Raw genomic sequence first — 13,518 nt, 5'->3', positions numbered from 1 at the left:
GAATATGTTGCCTAAAATTAACATTTTCTCATTTAAACTATCAACACAATGGTTCCAAAGATTAGTTTTTGCAATTATAGAATTCTATGCAAGGAATGAAAAACCCAAAATTAGTCTTTCAACCCTTCAAAAAAATAAAAGCGAGGGTGGTCTAGAAGCCTCCAACTTCATGCATTATTACCGAGACAACCAAATATTATATTTGACAGAATGGCTAAAACCAAAAGAATACTACAACACCTGGCTAGAAATAGAACACTTAGACTGCAAACACATTAAACTCTCTGATCTCCTTTTTATCATTGCGACCCTCAAACATAACAACTGCTTTAAAAACCCACTGATTGCCTCCACCCTGACTGCGTGGTTGAAAGACAATACAAATGTCCAATTAAAACCTATCATCCTGTATCAAATTTTCCACAACTCCGACTTTAGGAACAGCTGATTCTTATTTACATGCCTCATGGTTTTGCTCCCCAGTACAGCAGTATTGGTCTCTAATTACTGAGAAACGCTGCTCCATTTTGGACTGCAGGATTCCTCTCCAAATTTGTGTCTGAAAGGACACCTGACGATGCTTGATCTTCCTGCAAACCAGTTGCAATCCATCCCTGCGGCACTCACCATAGCTAAAAAACATTATTAATGAATAGGAAAGAAAAAAATTCTTAAACATCAACTAATAGCAAAATCTTCAAATATAATTAATTTCCATGGAAAAGATGTCTGCTCTCTAACCTGCTTTGAGGAACATTGTATTCCTTTTTTAAATGCTTTAAATCTTAATGTTTAGCCTGATAATGTAGCCTGTAAGCAACTGCAAGTACCACTTTTTACTGGACATACTAATTCCCATTGTGGACCTGGCCCTCCTTGGGGCTTGTCGGGTGGGCTTGGCCTGGATGGTTTTGGTGGGGTGCCGGGGTGTCTGGGTGCCTCCCACAGATGTGCTGTGCCTCTGGTCCCCAGGCTGGTTAGTGGTGCTTTCCTGCCCCTCCCTCAGAAAAATTGTTAAACAAAAAAACATAAATCAAAACTGGAGTGGTTGAAATTATATTTCTGTTCGTTATATTTGTAAAAAGGGATTTAATGATTGCCATTTTGGCATATGATTGCTGTCAGAGTTTTTCCAGTGTGTGTGGTGTTTGGAGTTTCGTGATTTCCAGTAATCCTCACTTTTAATTTGCATTGTCTTTGTTTGCATAAACAAAGGAAGATTAAGACTTTTTTTCCCCTTAACAGTTGAATCACTTAGTAGCCAGTTCCTATTAGTACCTTTTACGTTTGTCAAAATGAGCTGCTGTATTTTCTTTCTTCTATATGGTGAGTACATTTTTGGTTACACTTTAGTTCACAAAGTGTGTCACCTGGTTGATAAAGTTACATCTGTACTTGAAAATAATCAATTCAACTGTATGATTTTCTTAGACTTTTTAGAAGCGTTTCATACAGTGAATTATGATGTCTTATTGTCAAAGTTACACAAATTCAGTCTCCAGAAAGTCACTTATATTTGTTTATTAGATTTTCATTAGTACTCAGCTTGTTTCTGTTAAGAGCTGTTAATCAAGCAGAGCCAAACTTCACTGTGGGGTCCCACAGGGGTCCTTTGTTGGACCAGTGTTTACCTATTTATCTACCTACCTACCTACCTACCTACCTACCTACCTACCTACCTACCTACCAGTATACATATTCACAAAAGCAACATCAATAATGTTTCAAATGTGCTATTATCAATATTTGCAGATACAGCCTTGTCTCTCTCACACTAAACTTTCATTCATTGATTGAGTATGCAAATGCCATGTGTTACATTGTTAAAATGAAACAAATTATCCTGCAACTAATTTTATTATTATTCTTCTTGTTGTTATTATTATTGGCAAAAAGAAAAAATGGAAAAAAAAAAACATTAAAAAAACAATGATCCCAACTTAAAAAGGAATCTGTTGATTTGGACGTTGATTTCTACCTTAAGACTGATGTCCTCACCTCCATGCCAGTGCCTCTCCCTGACTCCATCATTTAGCTGGGGACATCTCTCATGTTGTAGGTGTTTGTCACAGATTTTGATGCCTTGATGACAGAGGCAGGGGGCTATGGGGTGCCAAATAAAAAAATTTAGTATAAAAGTTGTAGCTAACACATTTTCATTATTTATCTCACTTTTCTCATATTTAGCACATTTTCCTACATTCAACAGAACATTTAAACACATATATAGAGGTAAAAAAAACATTAAATCTAAATATTTAAATCTAAATCTAAATGGAATATGTTATAGCTAAATGTTAAATCTATATCTAAATTTTAAATCTAAATCTGAATGTTATATCTAAATATTAAATCTAAGTCTAAATGTTAAATCTTATATATAAATGTTAAATGTTAAATCTAAATGTTAAATCTAAATGTTAAATGTTAAATCTAAATGTTTAAATCTAAATCTAAATGTTATACACCATATCTAAATGCTTAATCTTATATCTAAATGTGGCTAGATGTGGCTTGTGGTGGGAGAATGCGTCAAATTGTCACGCTTAGGGTTGCCACCTTTCAGAAAACAAAATAATAATAATAGCCAGTCACCAGTTTATTGAGATACTATTTGGTCCGTAACACCGCAAAACAAAACTACAGTGTGAGCTGCATTTTACAAGCTAAAACATCCACAGACTGAATGAAAACATCAGCAGGACCAGAAAACTGCTGAAATAAATCCTAAACAGTCCTATGTGAGGAGACCTGGTCCAGGACATGGGGAGGGAAACAAGGTGCAGCGCACTTCAGTTCTCGCTCTAATTTCTCCATAAATATCACACAAACAAAACAAGTTAACAAAAACAAAGAAAAATGCCGTTTATCTGGTTTTTGTTTTTTCTGTATTTCTGTTTTGGTTTTAAATCAGAAAAACAAAATAACCACACTGTTTATTTGTTATTTTGATTTGGTTTTAAAACGGAATAACCAAAGAACGAAGGGTACACGGATTCCTAATGCTATATAAACACAGCCACAAAAACAAAGTTAGCTCGCTAACATACCTTATGAAGTGGTCGCTACAGCATCAGCAGACTCTGCTCCTCCCGACCACAGACGTAGGTTAAAAATCCACTTTTTACGGCGTTGTTCTGTGAGCTTTTTACATTTCTCACCTTTGTTAACGACAATCTTCGGTACTCTATAAAATCCCTTTTCCTTTTTTCCGTTAAAATGATTGGAGCAGCCGTAAACTACACAAAATACGAACATTTTAATGATTTCAGATGGCAGATTCTCAAGCTTCCTGTTCTCCATCTGAATTTAGCGCTGTAGCTTTGTTGCGGTGCAGGAATGTGGGTGACGTCACGTGACTCAACAGAGCAGGCCATAGACATATACACATTACAACAGCTCTAGGGTACGTTCAATAGCACAAAGGTTAAACAATTACACCACAGTATATTATATCTATGGAGCAGACTCCCGTCCGCTGTCAGTGATTGGACACATTCAGTTGATAGCCAATCAGATATCTTTGATTAATAAAAAGCTCCCCTGTAGTGGCCGAGAAGAGTGTGTGTGTGTGTGGGGGGGGGGGGGGGTTGGGGGACAGTAGGTCAGCTGCGGGGGCACTGCCCGCCAATGCCCCCCCATGAAGGTGACACTGATCCGAGGAGAACCCCTCCTGCGTTTTATTTTGTGTGTGACGGTCTGACGGACATGTTTAGTGTTTCTGGTCATTTATGCAAATACAAAACAAACAGCGTACCGTTTTGGCTCAGTACGGGATGCACCATTTAATGGTCAAATAAGGAGCAATTCCATATTTTAAGGGACGGGTGGCAACCCTAGTCACACTCAAAGGGTCAGGCTTGGCAGCTCTGGCATTATTATTATCAGTGCCGGCCCAGCATATACGCAGACTAGCGGCTGCTAAGGCCCTCCTGGCCACTAGAGGGCCCCTAAACTGACAACTCCACTTGCATGTTACTGGCACAGGTGGGCTGTGCATTGCTTGCACACATGAAAACTGGAATCGCCTACTACTCTTAAACATGTTCATGAATTATTCCTTACCCCTTTAGCACCGAATGAACATCTGTAATGTTTTTCTATTAGCTCTGTCTGCTAGCACAGCATCTCTTATTCACTGCTAGAATAGCTGAATCCCAGCTGACCACTGGATTACCAGTGCCCTCTGCTGGTCAAATAAATATCTGATGTAAATACAGTACACTGACTAAAATGGAATATTTATTATAAATAACTAATACCTTTCACGTTTTTAATTTTGTCGGCTTGTCAATCACTAAAGCTTCTGAGTTTCCTGGTTTTACCCCTTGGCCATGTTTATTTATGTTAATTTATTTTACTTTTAAATGTGACCAGCAATGGCATGTTTTAAAATTCACAAGGCTTTAGCCTAAGTGAAAACATTTATTTATTTAAAGTGTATTTTTTTCGTGTGTGTTTGTTAAAACCATGTCTCAAGATTGTGCCTTTTTTGTAAGACTCTACGTTTAAGTATAGGTAATAAATGTCTTATAATAACACATAATAGTCATAATTTCAAAATTCCTGTCAACTTAACATTTTTTTTTTACAAAAACACGGTGGTGTGGTGTTTGACTTTGTGTGCATGAAACAGACATTGTATTTGTTTGTTAATTGACTCGGGTGTGTTTGCTCTGCACAAAGATTGAAATATTTCAGTTAACTTTTTTTTCAATACTTACATTTGGAGTATTTACCTATGTTCTCTGTTTGCTTTACTTGAATTTAAAAGCACTTTACTATTTTACTTGACTTTTGACACGTAATAATTGCATGTTACAAAAAATAAAAGCAGGACTTGGATAATTTCTTTTCGATTTAAATTGAGGTTTGAAACCATCTAGGGTAAGTTTCAATCAACAGGAATGATAAATAAGAAATGTTTTTGTTTTACCAAAAAAAAGTTTTATCCTACTGATGATGTGCGCACGTGCACTATGGGCCCCATAAACTGATTTTGCTTAGGGCCCCCAAATTACCTGGGCCGGCCCTGATTATTATTGAACATTAATGACTAAAAGGTTTATTTTTACATTATTGGCTTTAATTAATAAAGATTAATAAAAAATCTGTTTGTATTATTTATTTGGCAATTATAACATTATTACAGTAAGTAAGTTATCGGCTGACAAATCTCTACGAGATGAGGTATTTTATTTTCTATTGTGTGTGTAGATTTTTGCAAATGTATGTATTTTGCTTGACTGCCAAGCGAGCTGCTAAACAACAATTAAACAAGTGTCTCTAAATCTGATTTATTTCAGCTACACTTGCTGTTCCTGTCGTTTTTGGTTATCCTTCTGGTAAGAATATAGTTACTCTGCAACCAAATGTACAGACTCATGTTAAATTTAAGTGAGTGCACTTTGACTGTTGTCATGTATCTTTTTTATATTTTTACTCAGGTTCTTGTGATGGATACACCAATATAACTGAATCGTGGCGCAACTGGTACTATAATGGCCATATATCACCTGGCTATCCCAATGATGATGCAAAACTTGTTGGCAGTTGGTGGAGGTTTACTGGTATTGGTGGTGATATTGTTGTGCCGGAGTGTGTGATTACTGGTGTAGGAGGAACCAGATCAACCATCTACATTCTATCAAGTGCCTATCCACCTGTAGAGTTACCTTACCCTATAACAGCAACGGCTTATGGCCATGTCTATACTTACTGCACCGATGTTTTCATGCAAGTTGACATTGTTCGTTGCCCTGGAGGGTTTTATATTTACAGGCCACTGAATCACAAAGCCCCAGAAATGGGGTACATAACAAGTGAGTTGTAAAAGATTTGATTAACCATGTATCCCAATTAATAATAATAACTGTGTCAAAACATTGATTATAGTTAATACGCCTTTAAAGTTGTAACCGAGGTAACAAAGTAGTAGAGATGCCATCCGTTTTTTTAATGAATATAATTAGATACTTACGTGTTTTCCAATTTATATAAATGACCAGAATTACCGGTAATCAGATACACCTTTTGTAACAGTTTCTAAAAGTGTCAAAAAATTTATAATTTGCCATCTTGGATAATTAGTAAATTTACAGTATAAGTGTCTTGTCTATAAATCATGCACTGCATTTATTGGATAAACACATTTTTAACATATTTGGTGAATTAAAAATGTGTTTCTAGGAGAAAAATTAGGTCCAAATTCAGCTCACCGCAGCACAGATTAATTGAGTTAAATACCATATTTAATTACTGGTAGTTTAGTTCTAAATACTGTATCTGTGACTGAAGGCTTTACATCATCAGCAATTATTTGTTTAAGACACATATTCGTTGAGATGTTAAAACTAAGACCCGGTCAAGTATATTTAGGTTAAAATGGGCCGTATGTGGCACCTCCATAAAAATACATTTTTGAATCATAGTGGAAGTTTTCTTTCTGAATTATTTTAAATAGGTAAAAAAAATTTTTTAAAGTTTCCCACCAATAAAATGTTTTAATACTAACTCAATTCTTTTGTATTTCCACTGTCTATATCACTGACCCTCTACTCAGCTCACTCAACCTGTAGACCGGACAGTTGTGGCCCCTCAGCAATATGCACCTCATTAGGGGGATGTATTTGTGTTCCTGGACGTACATTATCAAGTGTATTTCCACCTACTCAAGAGTCGTTTGAATGTGAAGGTAAATATGTTTTGTTTTTTTCTTCTTCTTTCCTAAAAAGAACATTTATGAGAACTGTTGCTGAATGGGTATGCATTTCAAGGAAGGAGGATATCCTTAATAATGAAAAAGCCAAAAGAATATTTGAATGACTTTAATTTTTTGAATTAGTTTTGTTATTTAAATGATAAATTTATCAAACATGTGGTGTGTATGGCACACGAACACCAGCTTACTTAAAGGTAGGGTACGTCATTTTCTCCAGATACACTTTTTAAGGTTTTGGTTGAAATTTTCTTTATGTCCTGACAGAAAGTAAGACCTTATGTGCTCTGAAAAAGGAACAAAGAAAATCCGTCATCTGCAGCAGCTGTAAACCTGTAAAAACTTTGGCCAATGAAAAAAGAAGGTTCAATTTTTATTAACCAATCACGTTTCTCTGTCTCCCTGCTTGTTTTCGACCCAATGTGTGCACGAGCCCACACTCAACGCACGTCACCGGCGATGACAGAGTTAAAACTGAGTTTTTAAGTCACATTTTTTAACATATATAATGATAATGTTTAGTGTTTATTTTCTGCTGAATGAGACATGAAACGAGATAGTTTCTACACTATACAAGCGATGAGCTTAGGTTCTCTTCTGGAGCACCGGCGCTCGTGCATGTTAGTAAGGGGCGTGGCTTTAGAGGGAGCACAGTGGGGAGGGGGCGGGTAAAAGCGCAGCACTCAGGGGATTCTTTTTTCAAAATCATGCTAGCTTACCTACCCTGCCTTTAATTTACTACCTCTTAATAATGCTTAATTTGCAAAAATCTTAAAATGCCACAGGAACAGTACAGATAAAACTTACTAGAATGAATCTTGGTATGAGGTAGAAAAAAAAAACCCAAAGAAATTCAGAGAAGCCACCTCTTCCCAAAATGACATTGAGAAGTTGATGTTTGTAAAGCAGTTGCATATACAATCAAATATAACATTTGCATGTGCTTTGGCATTTTAGCAAGAAACACTTTGGAGTTATTTTGGCTACATGCAAAACACTGGCAAGCAAAGTTGTTACCAGTGACGTGCCGTCAGGGTAGACAAGGTAGGCAGTGCCTACACAAGGGTGAATTGTTATTTTGATTATTTGTTTTAATTAAAATATAATTATAAATTATTTATTTTTTCATTTCCAATAGCCTACAGTACCTATAAGTTTGATAGTGTCCGCATTTTGTGCGTTTCATAGCCCAAATTACTAAGCGTTATTTCCTGGAACAGCTGCACAGTCTCACTCCGCTGTAAGGCAGAAGGAGGCCACGCCCCCTCCCAAAGGCACGTTGCTCCTCTGCCTCCGTTCCCATTGCGTGTTTCTACGTGTTTGAGCATGCGCAGTCAGGTCCCCAAGATGACAACCATTTACGTCAAAAAGCAGCGTAGAGAGCTGCCTTTGGATGCATTTGTATGCTAAATGCTATACGTAAGTTCACAGTGCATTAGTGAATTGATTCCATGTGACCGCTGCTGCTACGTTCTCTTGCTAGTGGGCAGGATAAAACTACCGTCAGGATGACAGCGCCAGAGATTATAAAGAAACTTTTTTTTGAGGAAAAAGGACAGCTTTTATTTTAAAAGATGGAGACCAACACCTGAGTTACCAGACCTTCAGCAAAGGAAAGGTCAGAAAATGTTTCATACATTTCACAGTGAATGGAACAAAAGGAAGGATTGGCTTTGTGGATGCTCCTCACTGAGGCTGTTCTGAGTTGTCGTTGTTGTCTTTTCTCCGTGTTTCTGTGTTTCCAACACAAACAACAAATGCGCTGCCGTGTCATGAGATATATCTTGTTAGGAGAGTATGGAGGCTATATTAAATAATTGTTTGTTTCTTTAATGGTGTTTTACGACGCTGATTTTGTTAGATAGCTAAATGCTTGTTCATGTGGATGTTGTTGGGTTTTTCTTTCTTATTATGAATTTTATATTTTGATAAGCGCATTGAGATGACTTTGTTGGAAATTGCTTTATACAAATAAAATTGATTTGGATTGAATTAACACTTGCCAGCAGAAACATATGAAATTGTCATTGGTGGTCTCGATTTGCAACGCCCTACCTACCTAACCCTAGTGGTCACGGCACGTCACTGGTAGTTACATATGACCTGTTATTGGGAATATTTAAAAAAGAACATTATCACAAAGATGAGAAGGACTTTCTAACTGTTTACCTCAGCACAGCTGAGAAATGAAGCTCTCTGGAAGTAAAATAGACTGTTATAGAAAGGGAAATGGATCTATATAACACGATCGAGAAAACTAGTGTGAACAAGTATAAAAGTGGTAATAATTGTTTTCATTGAAGTGTGCTAATTCATAATTCTTTTTCAATCTGTTAGATATTGATGAGTGCCTGGTGTCTATTTGTGGACCTTTTGCCACCTGCACCAACATCATTGAGTCCTACTCATGTGTCTGTATCGAAGGGTATGAACCAACCAACCCAGGTTTTCCAATTAAATATGACAACCCATGCACAGGTACAAAGCAAATTTTAAATATGCTCTAATATCTCAAGCATAATATAGTAATGTTTTACAATATTTTCCTTAATAATTGACATAACAATACAATAACAATGCCAGATGGTGTCTCTTTAGACTCACAATACAACAATAAATTTTTATATTTAATAATGAGACATTAATGCAACTCTAGCCAGAAATTCAACCGCCATAGTTTGCTGCTCAGTGTGTTTCTATCTTTCCACAGATATTGATGAATGCATTACAGGTTTTCCATGTTCAGGATCAAGCAACACAGTCTGCATTAATTCACCTGGATCTTTTCAGTGCGAGTGTATCGAAGGCTTTGCATATGAACCTCATTTAGATGTTTGCCAAGGTCTGTAAAACCCTTTGAATTACAAGTTACGCTATATATATTAAATCCTGTATAAAAAGATACTTAATGTAGTTTTCCACTACAATTCCTGTATAATTTGACTTTGCATTTAATAGTCACTTTTTTTTCAGATATAAACGAATGTGCAACCTCTGATTTTTGTGGCCCTAGTGCAACATGCACCAACTTAATTGGATCCTATCGCTGTGAATGTGATCCTGGCTACAGCCCAAATGATGCACTTTTAGAAGCCAGCCCAACAAACAACTGCATCGGTAAAAACAGCTTTGTAAAAATGGTAGAAGTACATACTGTTCAATGAAGACAACAGATTGTCAAAAATGTTGTAGTTTTATTTTTGGAATCATTCTTTCTTGCATGTGCAAAGAAACTGTAATATAGTGTTGTAAGATACCAGGCAATTCTATGTGCATTACATGATTAAAAGTGCAACATTTAAAAATCATTAAACATTCAACAATGAGAACATTAAATACATCAAACACAGTTTGTAATCAATTATAAAATCATTTAAAATCCACCTCTCATTCATAAGCTTTTTACATGAATTAAAAAATGTTAACATGTGATGCTGACTTCAGCTCTGCTGGCAGTTTGTTCCACTTCTTTGCGGCATAACAATTAAAACCATGTTTGCTGTGAACTCTGGGCTCCACTATCTGACCTGTGTCCATAGATCTGAGAGACCTGCTGGGTTCATACCTGACTAACATCTCACTGATGTATTCTGGACCAAATCCAATCACACATTTATACACCAGTAGCAGAACTTTAAAGTCTATTCTGAGGCTGACTGGGAGCCTGGAAGCTGCATATGCAATAAAATGCACAGACTGTGGCGTAATGTGTACTTAAGGAAGTACGCCACTCAATTTACTCATATTGGTTTAACGAGGTTAAAGGCATCTTATAGTTAATATAGTAGAATAAACTTTCGTGTGAGTGCACAGTAGTGTAGGGGTTTGCATGCCAACCTAACAGCAACAAGGTCTTTGGTTCAAGCCCTGTGAGGAACACTTGGCAAATTTCTGTGTGGATTTTGCATGTTCTCCACCTGCTGGGTACTCCGGCTTCCTCCCACAGACCACAACATTTGTCTCCATAGCAGTCCAACTCCTGAACTCTGACCCCAACGTTGTTGCACAGCCCCTGATTATATTTATGCAAAATTACACTTAGCACTTTTGTCTATTTGTTTATCCTCTAGGCTGCTATTATGCCCTTGATTACCTCTTGGGGATAAATACATTTTTATTGAATTGAATTAAATTGAATAATGAATATGATATCCTTTTTAATTTGGTATTATTATTATTATTGAACATTAAAGACTATAAGGTTGATTTTTTACATTATTGGCTTTAATTACATAAAAAATCTGTAATACTTTATTGGCAATTATGACATTATTACAGTTAGTAGGTTATTGGCTGACAAATCTCTAAGAGATGAGGTATTTCATGTTTTTTTATTTTCTATTGTGTGTGTGTAGATTTTTGCAAATGTGTGTATTTTGCTTTACTGCCAAGCGAGCTGCTAAACAACAATTACACAAGGGTTAATAACTCCACTTTATTTCACTTACACTTGCTGTTCCTGTCATTTTTGGTTATCCTTCTGATAAGAATATAGTTACTCTGCAACCAGACATGTCAAATGTACAGACTCATGTTAAATTTAAGTGAGTGCATTTTGTCTGTTGTCATGTATCTTTTTTCTATTTTCAACCAGGTTTTTGTGATATATACACCAATATAACTGAATCGTGGCGCAACTGGGAATATTATGGCCAAATATCACCTGGCTATCCCAATGATGATGCAAAACTTGTTGGCAGTTGGTGGAGGTTTACTGGTATTGGTGGTGATATTGTTGTGACGGAGTGTGTGATCGCTGGTAGAGGAGGAACCAGATCAACCATCTCCATTCCATCAAGTGAATATCCACCTGGAGAGTTAGCTGACCCTATAACAGCAACGGCTTATGGCCATATCGATACTTCCTGCACCGATGTTTTCATGCAAGTTGACATTTTTCGCTGCCCTGGAGGGTTTTATATTTACAGGCCACTGAATCACAAAGCCCCAGAAATGGGGTACTTAACAAGTGAGTTGTAAAAGATTTGATTAACCATGTATCCCAATTAATAATAATAACTGTGTCAAAACATTGATTATAGTTAATACGCCTTTAAAGTTGTAACCGAGGTAACAAAGTAGTAGAGATGCCATCCGTTTTTTTAATGAATATAATTAGATACTTACGTGTTTTCCAATTTATATAAATGACCAGAATTACCGGTAATCAGATACACCTTTTGTAACAGTTTCTAAAAGTGTCTAAAAATGTATAATTTGCCATCTTGGATAATTAGTAAATTTACAGTATAAGTGTCTTGTCTATAAATCATGCACTGCATTTATTGGATGAACAAATTTTTAACATATTTGTTGAATTAAAAATGTGTTTCTAGGAGAAAAATTAGGTCCAAATTCAGCTCACCGCAGCACAGATTAATTGAGTTAAATACCGTATTTAATTACTGGTAGTTTAGTTCTAAATACTGTATCTGTAACTGAAGGCTTTACATCATCAGCAATTATTTGTTTAAGACACATATTTGTTGAGATGTTAAAACTAAGACCCGGTCAAGTATATTTACAGTAGGTTAAAATGGGCCGTATGTGGCACCTCCATAAAAATACATTTTTGAATCACAGTGGAAATTTTCTATCTGAATTATTTTAAATAAGTAATTTTTTTTAAAGTTTCCCACCAATAAAATGTTTCAATACTAACTCAATTCTTTTGTATTTCCAATGTTTATATCACTGACCCTCTACTCAGCTCACTCAACCTGTAGACCGGACAGTTGTGGCCCCTCAGCAATATGCACCTCATTCGGGGGATGTATTTGTGTTCCTGGACGTACATTATCAAGTGTATTTTCACCTACTCAAGAGTCGTTTGAATGTGAAGGTAAATATTCTTTTCTGAAAAGAAAATTGAGGAGAACTGTTTCATTTCAAGGAAGGAGGATATCCTTAATAATGAAAAACCCAAAAGAATATTTGCACGACAAATGCCCACATTCAAAACGCGTCACCAGCGATGACAGAGTTAAAACTGAGTTTTTAGTCATGTTTTTTAACCTTTGATAAAGTTGAATGTTTATTTCTCACTGAATGAGACATGAAACATTTCTACACACATGCTCGTGCATGTGAGTAAAGGCCGTGGCTTTAGAGGAGCACAGCACCTCATAATAACACTTAATAATTTGCAAAAACAAATTATTATGAGTATTATCACAAATATGAGAAGGACTTTCTAACTGTTTACCTCAGCACAGCTGGGAAATAATACTCTGAAAGTCAAATAGACTGTTATAGAAACTGAATCTATACAACACTCGATCTAGAAAACTAGTGTGAACTAGGGGTTGAACGACAGCAATTTTAAAGGTTGACTGTATGTGCATACCAGTCAAGTCGATGTCGATGAGTCGATGACGTCACCAAGAGCCAAAGCCGAGCGGCAGCCGAGTGCCGGTGTTGTGCCAAAATCTGTGAACCGGAAAAAATCTGTGACCGCAGGTGGCGACAGTTCCAACCCCTCGTTTTTTTCGGCATTTTATCCCCCTTAAACACGTTTGTGATTCTTCTCCAGTCTGCATTTACTTCACCCACCGGAGCATCATGTTTAAGGAGGAGTAAATAGCTCTTTAATAGCTACGAAGAGGTTTGCACTCTTCTTCTCTACCGCCGAGAAGCCGCAGCGGTCACAGATTTTTTCGGGTCACAGACTTTGGCACAACACTGCCAGCCCCTGGAACACGGGGCATGCTATAAAAGCTAAGTCAACCCAGGAACACTGCTGCTTCACCTACCGTGAGTCTACGGTAACTGTTAAGCCCCAAAGCTTCCTCAGAGCCGGG

The 13,518-nt window shown here is 36.7% G+C and overlaps 1 protein-coding gene across 4 annotated transcripts in view; it reads left to right on the top strand.

Annotated features, from left to right (window-relative positions):
• Window positions 1–1,290: 1,290 nt before the first annotated feature.
• LOC114468624 (CD97 antigen-like) overlaps window positions 1,291–13,518 on the top strand; it is a 115,147-nt gene continuing 102,919 nt past the window's right edge. For all 4 annotated transcript variants that reach the window (XM_028455631.1, XM_028455625.1, XM_028455630.1 and 1 more), the window contains exons 1-2: window positions 1,291–1,326; window positions 5,307–5,345. In XM_028455631.1, coding sequence (XP_028311432.1) covers window positions 1,296–1,326; window positions 5,307–5,345 — 70 coding nt within the window. In that variant the 5' untranslated portion in view covers window positions 1,291–1,295. The remainder of the gene's footprint in view (window positions 1,327–5,306; window positions 5,346–13,518) is intronic.

The sequence above is a fragment of the Gouania willdenowi genome, chromosome 8 (genome assembly GCF_900634775.1).
Source record: "Gouania willdenowi chromosome 8, fGouWil2.1, whole genome shotgun sequence".
NCBI lineage: Eukaryota > Metazoa > Chordata > Actinopteri > Blenniiformes > Gobiesocidae > Gouania > Gouania willdenowi.
This window is presented reverse-complemented; position numbering and strand designations above follow the sequence as displayed.